Genomic DNA, 19,199 nt, shown 5'->3' with positions numbered 1-19,199 from the left:
GCAATTCATAATGGAGCTGGAGAAGAAATGATTGCTAGTTACTGGAAAAATATCTCCTATTATTGAACATCAGTGGAGCTAAATTTGGGATATTGTTAAAACCAGTGAAACTTTTAATAAAACTCAGATTAATTTCAGAGAACATGGAATCCATTCTCTCCCCCACCCCCAATACTTGGACTCCATGAAGATGCTCTGGTGGGCTTCCAGATTTAGAGATGTGCATAGTGGAGATGTTAATTTAAAACATACCAGACAAAGTGTAATTAGTGTCTTGTTGTGCATTTCAATGTTAAGTTTGGTTTTATATCTTTGTCAGTTAATACTGACTATCTGTATTGATATCACTATATCTTTCACTCTGAATTATTTACTGAAGATTAATTTGTTTGTGTATTCTTATAGCCGCAGATCTGGCCAGTATACAATGAACCATGAGAACTCTAAGAAGTCCACAGAGAGGCCACAGTTTGACCGCTCAAGTTCCCAGGATTCCGTGGATGAGTTGTCTATGGATGACTATTGGAAAGAACTTGAAAACATCCATGAAACCAGCGAAAATAATCATAAAGAGCAAGAAGTGGTTGTGGTGAAAGAGCCTGATGGTAACATTTTGATGAACGATTATTTTAGTGGCCACTGATTTTGAGTACCCAGTTTTGAGACACCTTAGGATTCATTTTCAGAGGTGCTGAGGACCCAACAACTCCAAATGAATCAATAGGAGCTCCCCAGCACCTCTACAAATCAGGCCTTGGGTGCCTTAAATTGGACACCCAAAAATGAGGTACCCCAAATTCGTGGCTGCTTTAAAAAAAAATCTGTCCTTAAAGAGTTATGCCAGAGTAGATGAAATAAGTTTTATTTTCCTTAAAAGGTATTTCCAGATATTCTCTTTTTTCAAATTATACTAGTTTAAGATTTATAGACAGATTATATTCTTGTGTTTAGGAAGAAAAGGATTTGTTAATACAATTAGTAATTACAATAGGTACGATAAAATTGCATAATGGGCATACAATCTCATGCTTCAGAACAGAAGCCAACCACTGACTACCTGGGTTTAGGAAGCAACAGCTCCTACAGTTGTGACATGGTATAATCTGTTATGGGGGGTTTAGACCTTCCTGTGAAAAATCAGGTACCAGTCCCTGTCAGAGACAGGATTTTGGACAAGGTAGACTGATCCAATATGGCAACCGCTGACTTTTCCGATAAAGATCCAAAGCCCTGAATACCAGAATGTAAAAGTAATCTAAATTTAAAGGAAGCGTTTATTTTCAACAATATGGTGTGCGCTTCCCCCAAAGATACAAAATTGTTAGGAAACTCCCCCTGCAATGAATGGTCAATAAAAGATACATCATCAGCTAGAAACAACAAAGCAGTGATCATCTTACTGCATATCAGTACAGATTAGAGACGGCATCAGTATAGATAATTAAAAATTGCATTAAAATCGCCTATTAGATTGAATCACCCCTGATCAAATTGAACTAGATCACACTAGTGAAAAGCTATAGGAATTAATGTACTAAAAAAACAACAAGGCACACAAATTTAAGTTAATGGTATAAAAAGATTGAGTACTAAACTATAAATAAAGTGGTTCTGATTAAAGGATTTCAAGCTTCCTCCCACCCACCCTCTCCAGTGGAATAGGGACAGCTGGCAGAGAAAGAGATCTTAACTGCTTAGTTAGAAGTTGAAACAGTGAAGAGCAGTAAGGATCATGTTTGTAAATGGCGTATGAAGGATTAATCCATAGAAATTAATTAGCATGTTACGAGGTAGATGGTTATAAGTACCTCAGCAGAAGGTGCTATAGACTGTTCTAAACCACCTGTTGACTTGTCAAACTCTATCACAATCTACAATAACATAATTTTTTTTAGAGCGTTAATCACGTATTAACTGTTTAGACACCATAAGAGTCCCCTTAATATAATGTGTGACCATGCTAAGAATTGCACTCCACTTGCAGATCCTCCTGGACCTTTTCCTGTAGGTTCACACAGAGTACACGGTGTGGCTTTAACCCACTGTGCTCAGCTACAGAGCTCAGACCCAAAAATCTAGCATTCATGTCCTTTGATTTTTCTCTTCTCTCCTGGCACAGAGGGAGAATTGGAAGAAGAGTGGTTAAAGGAAGCTGGGCTGTCAAACCTTTTTAGTGAGAGCACAGGAGATTCCCTAGACAGCATGGTGTTTCTGTCCACATTGACGCGAACTCAGAAAGCAGCAGTACAGAAGCGAGTGGAGACTGTCTCACAAACCCTAAGGAAAAAAAACAAGCCGTACCAGGTTCCTGACGTCAGAGATATCTTCAGGCAACAAAGTGATTCAAAGGAAAAAGTAAGCTCCTTAGTGTGGTTTGGCTTTGTTCTACTTTGCTGAAACCTTGGCTGGCCTTTTCAGAAGGGTTCAGTACTGGCCTAACTCTGCTCCCTAAAGTCAATCGTAAAACTCCCACTGACTTCAGTGGCAGCAAAGTTAGGCCAATGCTGAATACATTTAGCATGTAGAGTGGAGTTTTCAAAAGCAAATATTAAACATAAAAAGGAAGAGCTATTCTTCCCTACACAGGAGTAAGCCACACATGGAAGAAGAAACTTGGATTCAGTGTAGGGAGTTGCTTGGTAATTTTTCTGTTGTGAGGGTTGGGGTTTGACCTCTTTTCCCTTCCAGCCCCCCAAAGCAGCAGCTAGGCATTCAGCTGGGAGAAGATACTGATCTGATGGTGGCGCAGGGCCATCCATACGGAGGCCTTGTTCCTTGACATTCGCTTTGTGGCCACTTACCCTCATTTTTGTTCCTGAGCATTGCACTTCAAGTGGTGGCAGCGAGGTGGAGAAACTGAGACCAGTTGATTTCCTCCCACACTTGACCCATCCCTTCTAACACCGTGGAACTAAAATTCTCCAGAGGAAGTTTGTAAGCTACATGCTGCAGAGACAGAACTTCTCCTTCACCAAGATCTGGCTCCCTTCTGCATATGGATGGGGAGGGGAATATGGGACTTGGGACCATTAATTCTGCAAAACATTCTGGGGCCCATTTTGTAGGAAACAGGTTATACCAAAGAGTGAAGTTGTGTTATACATTGTTATACCGTTAGATCGCAGAGGCGGGATAAAATGCAGTTTAGAGCAGTGTCATTTCACTCTTAACTGTGTGAATTCAGCGTGAAAAAGGACATTCAGGTTCTTGTATTCAAGCCATAAATTATGCAGCACAAACAAGTACCTGTAATCCTGCAGCATGTACCAAAGAGAAGGTTCTAAATAGGAAAAAAAAAAAAAAATCATCTTCCTACCACTGTTCCTTCCATGCCACAAAACAGGAGTGAAGCCTCTCTGCTGCTGATACTCCAACCTAATAGAGCCTCTGCCTGTTTTCTGTATCCCTCCTCTACCAACAGGAAAGAGGTAGGACAGGAAAAAAGCTATCGAGTCATGGATCCTTCCCTGCCATCCTTCTCTGCCATGTCCCCAAAGAGCAGCTGTGTGACTGCACAGAGTCTTCTGGAGCTATGCTCTTTGTGCACTGGGATTGCATATACCCTGCAAAAGCTCCCTACGTCCTGCTCTGCCCCACCCCAGCGCCGTGGAACAGCCGTAGATCTGGCGCTCTCTGCACTCACAGAGGTGGGAGTAGGATTTGCCTTTCAGGATCTGGGATTTTAAAACAAAATGAACCTGACTTGTTTTTTCACCAAAATTTTGCAGTTCACCCTTATTCTCCCCAAGTCTTGGGCTGTATAGAACTTATCTAAAATGCCAGGCAAGAGCCAGATCACTAAATATCTAGTTAACATTCTGGGCTGTGCAGGGAGTTAATGAAACTTTAATATGGAAATAAGAAACTGTCTGGACCATGAGTATGAAGATTTCCTGGCGAATACCGTATCCATAATAATCTTAGACATAAACAAGCAATGCAACTTCAGAAGTCTTGTTTGTTTATAAACTCAGGGCTGGACTGTAGTTGGTCCTGCAAGGCTGCACTATGGGAGCAAAAATGGCAGAAGTGGCCTTTGTCCTCCCTCCCTTCTTGTCCCTTTGTGGAGTGGACCAGCTATACAGTTGCTGGGAATGCAAGCAGTATGCACAGCTAACATCGCTAGCCTCCCCCGACAAGGACTGGGATGACAGCAGGGCCAGATCTGTCTTGGACCCATCAAATCACAGGAGGGAGTGCATGCTACATTCTGCACCAGGGCGACAGTGCTTCTGCTGCAGCTTGCGCTTTTGGGCTGAGTCAATCAGAATTCCTCCTGGGAGCTCCCACCGAAATATTATAATAATAATAATACCTAGTTCCTATATAATGCTTTTCACCCGTACATCTCAAAGCACTTTACAAAGGAGGTCAGTGTCATATGCCTCTTTTACAGATAAGGAAACAGAGCCACTGTGAGGTTGAAGTGACTTGCCCAAGGTCACACAGCAGGCCCGTGGCAGAGCCAGGAATTGACCTCAGCTCTCCTGAGTCCCAGTTCTGTGCTTATATTACATATAATCTCCCCCTCTACAGCCCCGCCAGCGCAGACTGTGGCTTTAATTCACATTTTAGCCTTTCCCATTCATTTTGCATATTATGGTGGAGCTGTAGTGACATCTGAACTAAGTTTGTGTCTAATTGTGTTTTTGGTCAAGGGACTTAATTTCCTATGTCCCATGTCTGTGATTAAGAGGCTCCTATCAAACACCCCAGTCCCACAACTGACAGTGCATGGGTGGACTGCTGCACCCCCAGGGAGTTCCATTGACTTCAGAGGGGCTCTCCTTGGTTGCAAGTCTACCCACTCACAAGATCAGGGCCAAAGGAGTTGCTTACATTCTGTTGTTTGCTGTAATAAGCTATTGGTATTTGAGCTTAGAGATGACTTGGTTTCTCTTTGCTTTTTTAGGTCTCCGGTGAGAGTGAGCCCTCATCTGTGACAGCAAGAGAGAATAAAAATGAAGCTCAAGATGAAGTGAAAGATGGTAATGCTGAGCAGCTCCTCTGCTCTTTTTTTCTGTTCCGTAGTGTCTTAGCTTCACGGCATACTGAAGAACAGGTCCACATTTTCAGTAACATTTCAGAGAAAAAAAGCCGCTGGATAAACTCTATGAATATAGCTGTGGACCACATCTTTCCAAGTTTGTAACATTTTAAAATGCATTTATAGATGGTGTCCTTTGAAAAGTCTGGTAAATCTTGTGATGATTTTACAGCAGAATGCTTTGATAAAGGTCCGCACCAATGGCTCATTCTTAGCTCTTCATTTTTATCCCTTTGGTTGTCTCTCTTCTGCACTTTCAACACAAGAAACAAGAGCTGTGGAAAAGCTCATCAGTAAATATGAGAGAGCAAGAGCAAAAGAAGTAAGAAAAATGTAAGGATTTGCTATATGTTTAGGGCTCAAAGTGAGAGAAAATATCAGTGTTTAATTAGTTGACTATATTCATGGAGAGAACAGAAAGTAGGGGGAGTTCTCTGCCTTTAGGGGTAGGTTCTGCCCTGCCCTGTCCAGTTGAACAACAGGGTGAGGTACAGAGAGGGCATAAAGACCAGCCCACATAGGGGCAGGGCCTAATTGCAGCCCTTTGATGAAATCTTGGCCTTCCTAAAATCAATGGCAAAACTCCCACTGATTTCAGTGAATCCAGATTTCACCCTTGTGCTTGACAGTAGCTCTCCAGCCCCCTGTAGTAAGGGGTTGTGGCTGGTTTGCATCTCCTATGTCTCCTGGAGCTCCTGTTGGGGCTATGCAGCTGTTCACCACTTGCAGCAGTACTCTGGACCATAAAGGTACAATCAAGTCATAGTTCCAGCCACTCAAGTCCTGAATTTGGCCTAAATACTTCTATTATTTTTCTAGAGACTTACTCTTTCCTTTTAAAAAAAACCCCACAAGTGACTGGAGGGCATCTAGATATTATACTGGACACTTTGTAGATACATAGACAGGAAGACTGATTAACCACCTCCAAATTTTCGAATGTGTATCCAAAGTATTTTGGAGAAATAGCTAACAGAGGGTTAAAAACAGGAAAGATGAATAACAAAACATACACAATGTAAAAAGAGAGGAGAAGGAGAGAGAGAGAGGTAGAAATGAGCCCCCTCACAATTCTTGTGTTTCCAGAAGCATTATTAATCTTACCCTCTCCTGCTCTCAGCAAACCTTTCAGTGGTAAGAACTGTGAACAACTGGGAGAGCTGCCAAAATGCTGGGTCAGCACAAGGGAAGGAAGAGAAGCCTGGTGCTTGTGTCAATAAACTACACTAAAATTTGGGGCTGGAAAATTACCAAGCAATTATTGCAGAGTTTTATCACATCTGGTGATTTTTTTCCAGTGGCCTGATGAACTTTAGAAATGGGAAGTTCTGAAAGGCAAATTCCATATGTTAGCTCTCCCTAGCGCAGGTTGCGATGGGCAAGGCAAATGCAGCCTACTTACATCCTAATACACTTCTGCTTTTGCCAGCATGCTAAAGTGGGCTCTGCTCTTGAGATTAGAACAAGAAGAAAATCAGTTCATTTTTGCAGGAAAGCCATCCAACTTGAGCTGCATTAAAACCTGCTGCACCTGTTTCAGGACTGTGCCATGATCCCTTTCTTCAAGAATAATGAGCTAATTGGTGTAATGTAAACAGTGATTGGCTTTAAAGGCAATAAATAAACATTGTCGAGGGTTTCAAAGACACCAAATACCTATGAAATCTAAATCCAGAGGCATTATTGTAAAGTTAAAATGCTTTTACCAGTATTACCTGAAAAATGCACTAGTATCATTTGTTATAATAGATTTTTACTTTTTTTAGAAATTTAAATCATAGTGATGCCTCTGTTTTGTACATTCCATATTTTTAAACTTGTTAATGGCTGTGAAATCTATGGTTTGTCATATTCTGAAAGTGATGATTGCTCCTAGTTAGGTTTCAGAGTAACAGCCGTGTTAGTCTGTATTCGCAAAAAGAAAAGGAGTACTTGTGGCACCTTAGAGACTAACCAATTTATTTGAGCATAAGCTTTCGTGAGCTACAGCTAACTTCATCGGATGCATACCGATGAAGTGAGCTGTAGCTCACGAAAGCTCATGCTCAAATAAATTGGTTAGTCTCTAAGGTGCCACAAGTACTCCTTTTCTTTTTGCTCCTAGTTAGGTATCCGAAGCGTCCATTTCTCAAGAGCATCTGACTGAAGTGCCAAATTGAGGATGGTCATGCTATAATAATACCTCGCTTTTTTTATCAGCAGATCTCAAAGTGTTTTACAGAGATGTTCACAGGATCTCTAGCCCCATTTTACAGAAGGGGAAATGAGACAAGATCAGTAGCAGATCCGGGACTAGAACTGAGGTCTCTTGAGTCCCATGGTCTGTCCACTAGGCCACACTGCCTACTACTGCTATTGATAATTATACTGAAAATTCCATGGAGCATGTGAACTCAGATTCCTTGAGCCTGTTCCCCTCCCTTTTTTTCTTTTACCCTAACCTAAACTCTTCCTTGTTTGAACAGATGACAGCAAACTCAGGAAATAATGTGAAAGGTTCCCCATTGTTCACATTTTTTGTTCTTTCCTGACTGGCCCAATCCAGGGGGGACAGTTCAGTCTAGTCAATTAGTCCTAGTATGTTTAGTATCCATGGGGAGGTTCATTTATTTGGATTTCTTGAAACCTCTATCTCCATGGCTTTTGTGTGTATATCTACAAAAATAAAATCCAAAGGACACTCATTGAGCTGCCAAACATCATTTGCCAGGCTACCTGCTATATGCCTAACAGAAATTACAATAATCTCACAGATTTAACCATCCACAATCCTCACTCCTTTATCAAAATCCCAAACAAAAAATCACAGCATGCCCTGAAGGTAAATAGATGCAGTGCTCTTTAGATGATCATGTAAAGGAGCTCAGGTAAGAGTTAAGGATAGTGAGAACATGTGCTGCTTCCTCAGGAAAAGATATTCTAAGAAAAAAACATAAACTGAGAACTCACCACTCAGAGTAGCAACAGCCAAGACAAAATGACTAATGTAGGGCTGCAGCTGGTTATCTCTTCCAGATTTAAAGGGCCAGCTTCCAGGGTAAGCATGCTGAGTAAGATGCTTTTAGAAGGGTAAACCCAAAGCATAATGATCAGGCAGTTAGAAAACAGAGGTCGCTAAAGGGACTTTCATCTAAGACCTAGAGGGACTAGAGCTTAGTTGAAAGACACTCTGATATTTCCAGGATTGGGGCCAGATCCTCAGCTGGTGTAAATTGGCAAAGCGCCAATGATTTTAGTAAAACTGTGCTCATAAATAGCCTCTGGGAATATGGCCTTGGAGTGTCTCGGGCCTGATCCAACACTCACTGACAGATATCCATTGGCTTTAAAGGGAGTTAGACTGGGTCCGAAGCAAGCTGGGCATGTCTTTCTCTTGTTTTCTGATTACGCAGTATGGTTATAACAAATTCCCACATGCCTTGTGGACATCAGTTGACTCCTTTGCTTGAAGTTTACCATCACTTAACCAAAAGAAACCTACAGGCGCTTTTCCCGCCACTATCCCATCACCAACTTCTGTCTTTCTTTCCTGGATGACTCTTAGCCTGAGAACCCCCCCTGAGTATGACTGCAGCACTAGCACACAGGGGTAGAGATGCTACATGGATGTAACCTATACAGGTTAAAAACAACTTCCCCTGGAAACTAATATGCAGACAGCGCAGACTGTGGATCAGTGGCGTAGTGTGCTCCCTCTGGGCCCATTCATGGTTGCCCTGCAAGCCCGCTGTGTCAACACAAAGGGGCTACAAAGCAACCCCCCAGGGTATATTCCCAGGTGAAGAATGCCTCACTCCACAGGTGCCCCTTGGGCAGGAGGTGTTTCAGGGCAGGCAAGAGGTGGGGCATGGATTGGGGTAGGAGGGGCATGCTCCTGTGCCCCACCTATTTCCTGGCTTCTTGAAAGTTCACAGAAACCATTAAAACTGGGGCAAAATTCATGGCAGGCTTCAGGGTGAAACTGGCCTTGAGGACCCCAAAATCATGGTGATGCCAGCCACCTCCCTCAGGCTCTGCACCAGCCCTAGCCTCAGGGTAAGAGGGGGATTCAGCTGTCTGTGAAGCATGTCCACTGTGAGACACTTGAGGCCAGCAGCATTTATAAATTCTTCCTGGCTGGCCCCAGGAATGCGGATGTCAGTCAGGAAAGAATGAGGCATGGTTGGGAGTGGGAGAGAATGGTTCTCCTTAAATGGAGAATGCCCCGTACATCTGTCCAGGAAGGAGCATGGATGCCCACAAAATGCCCTAGTGATTCCCAGAAGTTCCTAATCCCCCTTTCAGCACTGAGGTGGAAGAGGGGGAATGATGGAAATGTGAGAGATGTTTGTTGCTAGTTTCAGCTTAATGCACACATTAGTACAACATTTCTGGGAGCAGAACAGGCTCAAATATAGTAGACTATATATTTCATAAATATAGTCTACTGTATTTGAGCCTGTTCTGCTCCCATAGGAGACTGTGGCAAAGCTCCCATTGTCTTCAGTGGAATCAGGGTCATAGAATCATAGAGTATCAGGGTTGGAAGGGACCTCAGGAGGTCATCTAGTCCAACCCCCTGCTCAAAGCAGGACCAATCCCCGACATTCAGGCTCCAAACATTCTGTGTAGTAGTTTTCCTATTCCAAATTGAGAGAAAAATCACCCCAAACCCAAAATACGGTCTATTTCTGCCTCAGTTACATACGTCATTGAAGTCGGTGGCAGTAGTACCCTTGTAACTGAAGGAAAAATTGAATCGCGTTAAAGGTAACTTAAAGGAAAAAATGGAGCTGTGCCCTTGTTTGCTTCTTTATGGTGTATAAATAAGGCCTGAAACATTTTTTCAAAAGTTTTTCTTCCTGCCCTTTTTTTTTTTTAATGTTAGAAATAAATGATTGGGCCACGGGGAAGACTCTCTGTTTGGAGAGCTAGTGAAACAATGACAGTCTAAACCTGTCTGTTAGTTTGTGTCTGTAAATTCAGTGGCCAGTTAGCATTTTGGAGGAAGAACATATTAAAGATTAAATCGCTCTACCCCCCAATAAAAATGTGAAACCTAACATTTACGTAAGTCATAGTGTACAGTATAAATCCTCTGGGACATCCATTATGTTCTCCAGGAAAGACCAGACTTAACCTTTCTGATGTTCCCAGGATTTTTTTTTAAACACAAGCCTTCTGTATACATCACAGGGAAGCAAAATGACAGTGCAGGCCCAGTTTTAAAACACGCCTTTTGCACGTCCCCTTTAATATCCAGTATTTACTTTTTTTTTTTTTTTTTGGTATCACACTCACATTTCTGTCATATGAAACTTTGACCGCAACTGGTAAATTGACAACCCAGCAAATCTACTTCCTCTTACAGCTGTTTCCTAGTTACTAAACACAAAGCAATAGGATCAGGACTGCACAAACATCAAACCCCAAATAAGAACAGCAGCATTTCCACATGTCTTTGAAGCTTTTATATCGTTACAAAGACATCAATACCAAAAAACAAAAACCAAACAAACCCAAAACTTCCATCTAAACAGAGGGCTGAAACGGGAACTACTGTATTACTGTTTGCTAAGTTCTGTTCCAAGCTGATATTGGGCAAAAGATGCATGGATCAGACAAGACACATTAACCACAACATCCTGATAAAAATAATAATAGAGAAATAAGAACCCTATTTCCCCTTTTACCATTTAAAAAATCAGTTTAAATGTATTAAACACCGGGGCCAAATATATCTGTGGTGTAATCCAACTGAAGTCAGTAGACTTGATGCAGAGCTGAATTTGGCCCTAGAAGTTTTGCGATTCTAAGACATTTGATATCACTTTGCTGAATTCAGCAGCTCCAGTTTCAGCTTCAGCTTGATTCTTCACATCTGCTCAGTGAAGCCTTTGAGGTTCTAACACAGCTCAGGCTGAAGCTACTCTGAAGAGAGAAACTGGTCAAATATGTATATTTTACAACTATTTTATTCTACTTCTCAAAGCTTTACACTCAGTTGTGAGTAGAATAAAAGCATACTGCCTCCCCCCCAATCAAAACCGTTCCTCTCTTTGGAGCTGCTTCAGTCCCTGCTGAATGGACCTCAGAGTCCTAACTGAGTGCTAGACATTATGGCTTACTCTGAAACTGATGCTGCTGATTTCACAGCTTGAAGATCTTAAGGCCAGCCCTTCCATGTGAAGAACTCCAAGGGTATGGCCCTGGCTGGGGCAGTTTGCATGGAATGGTCTCAGCTCCAAGCACTCCACAAATAGTTTTACTTTAAAATATAGACTTTTCAAACCAGTATGGGTCACTTTTTTAAAATAAAATAAAACGTTTTATTTTGTAATTTATTCTTTCCCACACTGTTTGGATTTGTAATGTTGGGAGACAGCAGCACTGCTTAAACCCTTCTCTGGGCCGGGGGGAGCAGAGAATGGCTGGAGTGCAGCACCATTTCAGTTGCACCTTCTCCCTTACCCGGCCTATCCCCACCATAGCCCTTACACTAGGGTCAGTGAGCGTGAGGTGGTACAGAGAAGTTGCTCAAGGTGAGGCTATTTCCTAGGGGGCCATGTCTTGCCCCTTTTGGAATAAGTAATTCAGAGACATCTGAGAATTGGCACTCCTAAGTTTCCCACAATGGTGAAAATAAAGCCATCTGTTGGATGTTTCATTACACAACAGCTAGTCTGTACAAACACATGCTCTTATTATGGTTTCCCTCATCCTTCCGTCCCACTTCCCATTCCATTGTTTTTCACACTCACTTGCAGCATCCTGTCTTTAAACAGATTGTGAGCTTTTGGGGGCAGGGACCAGAGGGTGACATCCTAGCCCATTGAAGTCACTGAGAATTTTGCCTTTGATGTCAGTGGAGCCAGGGTGTCTTCCAGCATGCTTGTACAGAACCTCTCACAATGGGACCAAAATCCTAATGGGGAGCTTTGTGGGGATACCAGGTAACAAGTAACAACGATGCTGGTGGTGGTGATGGTGTCAGAATGCTCACCCAGTCAGAGCCATTGACTGACTGGGTTCTCTTTGATACTTTGTGATAAGATAAATTGTTTTGTGTATTGACTGGAATTTTTCTTTTGCAGAATAGAATATTTAAAATTATTTTTTCCCCCTGAAAACACTTTGCACCCTTCTCTTGTCTCCTGATACCAGTGACACATTGGGAATGAAAAACACCTGGTAATTACCTATAAAAGCAGGCTGTTTCTGGATTAAATGGTAGAAGAACTGCCTCTATTTAAAAAACAAAACAAAAAATGAATTATTATTCTAAATCATTTGTTCAGTGCCCAGTTCCTTCTTGAGGGCAACAAGGAAAGAGAAGTGGTGCCACCATTACGTGCTCCCACTCTTCTCTGCCCACCTTTTTTTCACGGAAGCGTCTCTGTAGCGGCTTTGAGAGATTCAGGCTCTACACGATGGGAAGGGGATAAGAATGTCAGGACTCAGTCATGCTTTATTGGATTCCCACACCTGCACCTGCACCCCCATCCCACACACCAGTTTCAGACCTGCAGGACAAAGAACTGGTGTTCAGGGTTGCCCCGTGAAGCATGGCTGCTGAAGGAGTTGTGCAGTTAATGGTTGCAGGGCACGAGAGGAAGAGAGGAGGATGGGAAGCAGATCTGAGGCAAGGGACTTCTGTGCAGAAGCTGCGTGGCTCTGGCAGATCCCAGGAATCTCTGGTTTATTTGGGATAGAATGTTTTGCCTTTTCCATGGGGGATAAGGAGGAGGTAAATTCTGCCTCTTGGCAGAATTATTCCAGTGCAACTCCATGAGATGAAAATTCTCGGCTGACATAACTCCAGTCATTGGAGTTACACAGCAGAGATTTTGCCCCAAGAGTTTCCACCCCCTGCACAGGATTAACATGTCTGGAGTCCTAAATATTTACTTTCATGCAAACCAGAGGAGGAGAGAGGCAATATTTGAAAGTGCTGATGACTTTTTTCCCCCCTTCTGTTTTCAGATCCGGACTTCAGCCTTGGTATCAGTGAAAAGACCAGCCTGCTTGAGGATGTGCCAGTTTCTGAAACAGATATCAATTTAGAGATTTCATTTGCAGAGCAGGCAGCCAATCTCAAAGACAGCTCAATAGGCAAAATGTGCAAAGGCAAAGAGGACGATACGCTACTTCCTGTAGGTGTTTCTCATTCATTGCTGTAGTCATTTCATAAACTTTATTTTAGCCTTTTTGACATTGTTTCTGGGATATTGGTTGGAACAAGAAGATTCAGAATGCTATAGCTTTATTTCTTTCAGGACCCTAGAGATCCTGCTCTCATTGGATTGGGTCCTATAACATTGTGTGTGTGTGTTATAGGAGAGTAGTATTCGGCCCTTAATAAATGTGGAAATCTTATTCTTATGCCTACTATTTGCCAGTACCTTTTCAACACTGTACCTTATCTTAAAGAAATTGAGGACTAGTAATGCTTAAAAATTAGGACTTTAGCCTGACATGGTCTGCTCAGTAATAGTTATTTTCATTGCAGTTCAGAAAACTCAGGTTATATTTATTGGGGTAGACCCTCAGCTAGATGTTAATGGAACTCTGACAATGTCCACCAGCTGAGAATCTTCACCATTTAGTGTTGGCCCTAGTTCCTTGCTCACTACACTAATAGGGGTGAGGTGCCTTGCATCACTTAATAGAGACCTCTTTTGTTGGTTAAAGAGCATTGATGGACTCCAGCAGAAGTTTCATGTGGCCCACTGAGGTGAAAGGGTGAGAATGAAGAATGGGTTGATCTTTACACTTGTAATAGAGATGTACAGGTTGGGGATGGGTCCCTTTTCAACAGATATGTTGATCATTTCTGGATTTCACATTTTCTATGCTTAATCATATTGCTTATGGCACCTGCTAAGGTGCCCAGCACATCACACATGAGCATGTATAAAAATGAGGCATTTTAACCCTTCGGAAAATATTTAATTTTTGTTATAACAAAAAGTCAAGGAATATTTCCAAAATGTGAGGATTTGTTTCTCCCTAGTTCCACATTCCCATCTCTCAACCAATGAGTCTTATTCTTAATAAGGCTAAATCAATACTAATAGCCTTAGAATTTCACAAACATTAGAAACATGCACTCACACACACTACAAATAAACCATTTTTAAAAAAATAGCAATTTTTTTTGTCATACACTGTGTGCAAACATGTCTGAGTAAACTCAGTGCTTGTAATAATAACGTTTCAATTTTCTTCAAACACTCAATTTAGATAAGCATACAAACATTTCTGCCAGTAATAATTACTGAACATTCCCTTAGTTTTAATACAATAAACCTGCTTTGAAAAATGTTTGACTCACACTTCAGTAATGCAGAAAAAATCAGGAATGGAAACTCTGGCCTGGCTTATGAGAAGTCTTTGATTCAATTGTAGAAGAGTCACACATTCAAAGAGCAATTTACTGGAGTTTTACTTATTGACTGTCTACATACTGAAGTGGCTATGGCCTTTTTCATAACCTTAGGGATGAACAACCCTAAGGCAGCAAAACATTTCAGAAAAGGAGTGATCTGACTATTGATATGTGTGATCTGTAAAGACTTTCCCTCCCTTACCCAAAATATTCACATGGTCTTATATATTGATTTGAAAAAGGAAGCGTATAAAGTGTGTTAATTAAATCCCAAGCAGGAAGCTGGTTACATCCACCAATCATAAATAAGGGCTGGCTCAGCAGCCACGCAGGGTTTTCGACCCCAAATTCAGCTATATGTGAGCCAACTGAGACTAGAGGACCATGAAGGTATCAAGGGCCCTTTCCAGCAGAAAGAACGCCATGCTTAGCTTTTGAGTAATCTTCCTGCTCAGTTCTTGGTGTGTTATACTTTAAAAGAGCTGCATCCAGCCCTTATCTGCTAGAGTTAGACTTCCTGTATCACAGGAAGCAGAAGTAAAGTCAAATAAGCTCTTATGGGCAGGGCTCATCTTTTTTTTTCTGTGTTTGTACCATGTCTAGCTCAATGGGCCTTGCTCCATGACTGGAGTCCAAGGTGGTATGGTAATACAAATAGTAAATAATGAGGGAGGGAACAACAGTGAGCCCCCTATTACTAATTTTTTATGTGGCACCCAAGAATGAGTGAGGTGTAAGAGAACATGTAAGAGAACAGGTTCCTGCCCCAAAGAGTTTATCATCTGTGACCCTGATCCTACAGTCAACTGCATCTAGGCAGACTTCTGCATTTACTCGAAGCCCCAGTGAAGCTGGAACCTAAATAGACAACATAAAAAAGGGAGAACAGAAAGAGATACCACCCAGAGGTGCATACTAATCAAATCATCTGCGCTAGACAGGGTTCCATCCATCACAGATTTGCTCTTCTGCAATCAGATGTGGTTGTTGCAGTGTATAGGTTTTTCCACGCAAGCTTTGAATATGCAAGAAGCATGGGGAATTTACACGCTGCAGACAGCCTGCTTTTTAAACTATGTCACTCTCCTGTGGCACCCAATTGTAGCAATGTGTTTCGTTACAAAAGTGGTGCCACAGTAGCAGAATGGCCTTTATACTTGTCACTTTTCTTTGTCCTTCTATGTGTTGAGATTGTTTATTTGCCATGATGCAAATCCTATGTTCTAGAATTTCAGATTGCCAAAGGACAAAACGGGTACCACAAAGATTGGTGATCTGGCTCCTCAGGACATGAAGAAAGTCTATTCCTTAGCACTGATTGAGCTAACCGCACTGTATGACTTACTCGGGACAGAATTCAAGCAACAGAAGGCCATAAAAATCAAAACGAAAGGTGAGTAGTACAGTTATAAATTCTTTAGAAACAAATGGGTCTGGGTGAGGTTGTTTTTAAACAATCCCAAAAGGAGAGATGTACATTAGCTGGCAATGTCAGCCCTGATTCAGCATTACACTGTAGCCAGAGAGCTCTTGACTCTCTCCACATTTAAACAGCCTCATGCACATAAACTGTTCCAGCTAAGGAGGATTTTAGGGCTAAAATCCTCTGGCAACTAACTTTAGCAGGCCAGGCATTCTAGGCGAGGCACTGGGCAGATGTCTTAGGGAGCAAGGGAAAGGAATCCTCCTGGTAGTACTATAGTATGATGGAAGCGTTGCTTCAGAGCCTTTCAGAGATTCATAGTTTCAGAGCTTCCAAGGTGAGAAGGGACCGTTAGATCACGTAGGCTGACTTCCTGCATCACACAGGCCATAGAATACCATTGTAATTCCTTCTGTTGTGAGCCCAATAACTTGTGTTTGGCTTGACAAAAGCAATTCTCCGGCCCTATAGCAAGAATCTGTTCCATAGTCCCTAAAGCAGCCCCTTTTCATGAGGATGGGAGGATTTGCTTAGGAGTAGATACCTCCTCATCACCCTTATCCTGTTCTATTGCATTGTGCTGAGCTCTGTATAAGGCACAAAACGTGCCATCCTATATGGTCCCTCCACATTCAGCCTGCACCTCTTGCCCACGGTAATAATTTGCCATCTTTCTTCCTGTAGTAACTTATATTGATGTGCCCTAACACATCCTGCATTTCCTCAGATCACAACCTCTTTTTGGCATTTGCAGATCTCCTGTGCTTTTCTGTGTTGTGTGTTGGAATGGCTTCATACACACTAGGGGGCAGGGGAGGGGGTCTGTTAAGGCAGTTCTTGTAGAAAGTCACTGTGGCATCAAGGCACTGGAGCCTATCCTTTTCAAAAACTAGAAATACATGGAAACCTATTTCAAGTTGCAAGAGGTTTTCAGTGTTTTGGTAGTTGTCTGCTTTTCTGACCTTCTGCTAACTGTTTTACAAGAGCTCGAAATGTATTACCAGTTAATCACAAACCCACTTTGGCCAAAGCCCTGTTGTCAAGGTTCAGTGGATGTGACAGTGAAATAGCTCCCTTTAAATAATTGAAAGCAACAGAGAGTGTTGAGAAACATACAGCAGGATACAATTGATTCCTCTGAATACACTCTTCACTTTACAGTAGCAGAAAATAACTTTTTAAATGCAAAAGCGTACACACAACCATCTTTGTGACCTTGATTCCTAAATGAATTTCCACCCTGCAGAAGTGCCTGTGCTACAACCATTAGAAAATGGTGTGCAAACAAAATACTTTTTTCTCTTGATTTTTTTTATTGTGTATTTAAATAGGCCTTCTTACCAAACCGATGTAGTTTTAATTTAACATTATCTCTGGCATGTTTTTGAAATGACTGCCAGCAGGGAAAACAAGTAAATTGGCTAAAATAGTTTGTCCTGCACCCAAACCAAAAAGATGAACTTGATTTAGGGGCCCCACAACAGTGTGGGAAAGAGGCAACAGAATGTCACCCTGCCTCCCAGGAAATGGAGTGGCTTGACAGTTGCTATTCCCACCTCAAGGGTGCAGGACCCTCTGTGAGGATGTCTATACTGCATGTGGGACCAAGCCCCTCAGCCTGGGCCCACAGACTCATGCTAAGGGAGCTTGCACCAATGTGCTAAAATAACAGTGTAGATGTTGCTTTGATGTTGTGACTCAAAGCCTGAGCCCGAGCTCCAGCCCCAGCCCGAGTTGCCATATGAAAACAAAGTCTACATAGCTATTTTTAGCATGCTAGCACAAGTCTGTGGACCTAGGCTGGGAGGCTTGCTCCCAGATGCAGTGTAGACATACCCTATAGCTTCTCTGTGTCTCTCCCCTCTCACCTGCAATGTAATTTGCCCAGAGCATCCATGCGATAGTGGGAGGATGCAGGAAGTCCATGCATTTTTTTCACACCCCTGCAGCATCTCCATATTCCCACCTCATGCAGCATGGTTTGGCCACTGGATACATGCGGTAGTGGATCCACTAGCCATTTCCCTTTGCGTTTAGGTGGTTTGAGATGCTGGAGAGTACACAGCTCTGCTGCAAAAAGGGAGGGGTGAAACCTCTGCATGGGCTTTCTGTAGCCTGCACCTCCTCCCTGACCACAGCAGACCCACATGGGTTCTGCTATCTAGTAGCTCAGTGAGCATGCACAGGAAGGATTGTGTGTGTGTGAGTGTGTGTGTGAGTGTGTGTGTGTGTAGTTGTGAGTGCACGTATTTTACAGACAATGGCCTGTTTTCAATATACTTGTTAAATAAGGCACATTCTAAAGAAACTCCTTATAGCAGGGGAGGGAAAACTTTTTGGCCTGAGGGCCGTATTGGGTTTCTGAAATTGTATGAAGGGCCAGTTAGGGGAGGCTGTGCCTCCTCAGACAACCAGGCATGGCCCGACCCGTGCCCCCATCCGACTCCCCTGCTTCTCGGCCCCTGACGGCCCCCCCGGGACTCCTGCCCCATCCAACCCACCCTGTTCCCTGATGGCCCCCTGAGGACCTCTGCCCCACCCCCCTTCTCTCTGTTCCCCTGACTGCCCCCCGCCACCCCATCCAACCCCACCCACTCCTTCCTGACTGCCCCCCCAGGACCCATGCCCCATCCAACCACCCCTTCTCCCTGACCGCCCCCGGATCCCCTGACCCCCCATCCAACCCCCCTCTCCTTCCTGACTGCCCCTCACCCCAGACCCCTGCCTCATCCACCCCCTGCTCCCTGGCCCCTGACTGCCCCCAGAACCCCCGCCCCTGACTGCCCCCTGCTGCCCCATCCAACCCCCCCCTCCTTACTGCCTCCCCGGGACCCCTGCCCCCATTCAACCCCGCTGTTCCCTGCCCTCTGACCGCCCCGACCCCTATCCACACCCCATCCCCTGACCACCCCCCGAACTCCCCTGCCCTCTATCCAACCCCCCCTGCTCACTGCCCCCTTACCGTGCTGCCTGGAGCACCGGTGGCTGGTGGCGCAGCTGCACCAGGACAGGCAGCCGCGCAGCACAGAGCACCGGATCAGGCCACGACTCTGCAGCTGCACTGCCCCAGGAGCTCCAGCCCCGCCACCCAGAGCATTGCGCCAGCGGCACAGTAAGCTGAGGCTGCGGGAGAGGGGCTGGGCTAGCCTCCCAGGCCAGGTTTCAGAGTAGCAGCCATGTTAGTCTGTATTCGCAAAAAGAAAAGGAGTACTAGTGGCACCTTAGAGACTAACCAATTTATCTGAGCATAAGCTTTCATGAGCTACAGCTCACTTCATCGGATGCATTCAGTGGAAAATACAATCTCCTCACTCTATTTTCCACTGAATGCATCCGATGAAGTGAGCTGTAGCTCACGAAAG

At 43.4% G+C, this 19,199-nt stretch overlaps 1 protein-coding gene across 3 annotated transcripts in view; it reads left to right on the top strand.

The window, feature by feature from the left end:
- ARHGAP18 (Rho GTPase activating protein 18) overlaps positions 1 to 19,199 on the top strand; it is a 117,766-nt gene that overhangs the window by 69,859 nt on the left and 28,708 nt on the right. For all 3 annotated transcript variants that reach the window (XM_074948405.1, XM_074948404.1, XM_074948403.1), the window contains exons 2-6: positions 406 to 605; positions 2,120 to 2,355; positions 4,913 to 4,988; positions 13,010 to 13,179; positions 15,642 to 15,807. In XM_074948405.1, the coding sequence (XP_074804506.1) occupies positions 406 to 605; positions 2,120 to 2,355; positions 4,913 to 4,988; positions 13,010 to 13,179; positions 15,642 to 15,807 (848 nt within the window). The remainder of the gene's footprint in view (positions 1 to 405; positions 606 to 2,119; positions 2,356 to 4,912; positions 4,989 to 13,009; positions 13,180 to 15,641; positions 15,808 to 19,199) is intronic.

Source organism: Natator depressus, chromosome 3, assembly GCF_965152275.1.
Source record: "Natator depressus isolate rNatDep1 chromosome 3, rNatDep2.hap1, whole genome shotgun sequence".
Lineage (NCBI taxonomy): Eukaryota > Metazoa > Chordata > Testudines > Cheloniidae > Natator > Natator depressus.
Note: the sequence above shows the minus strand (reverse complement) of the source record. Positions and strands in the feature narration are given on the sequence as shown.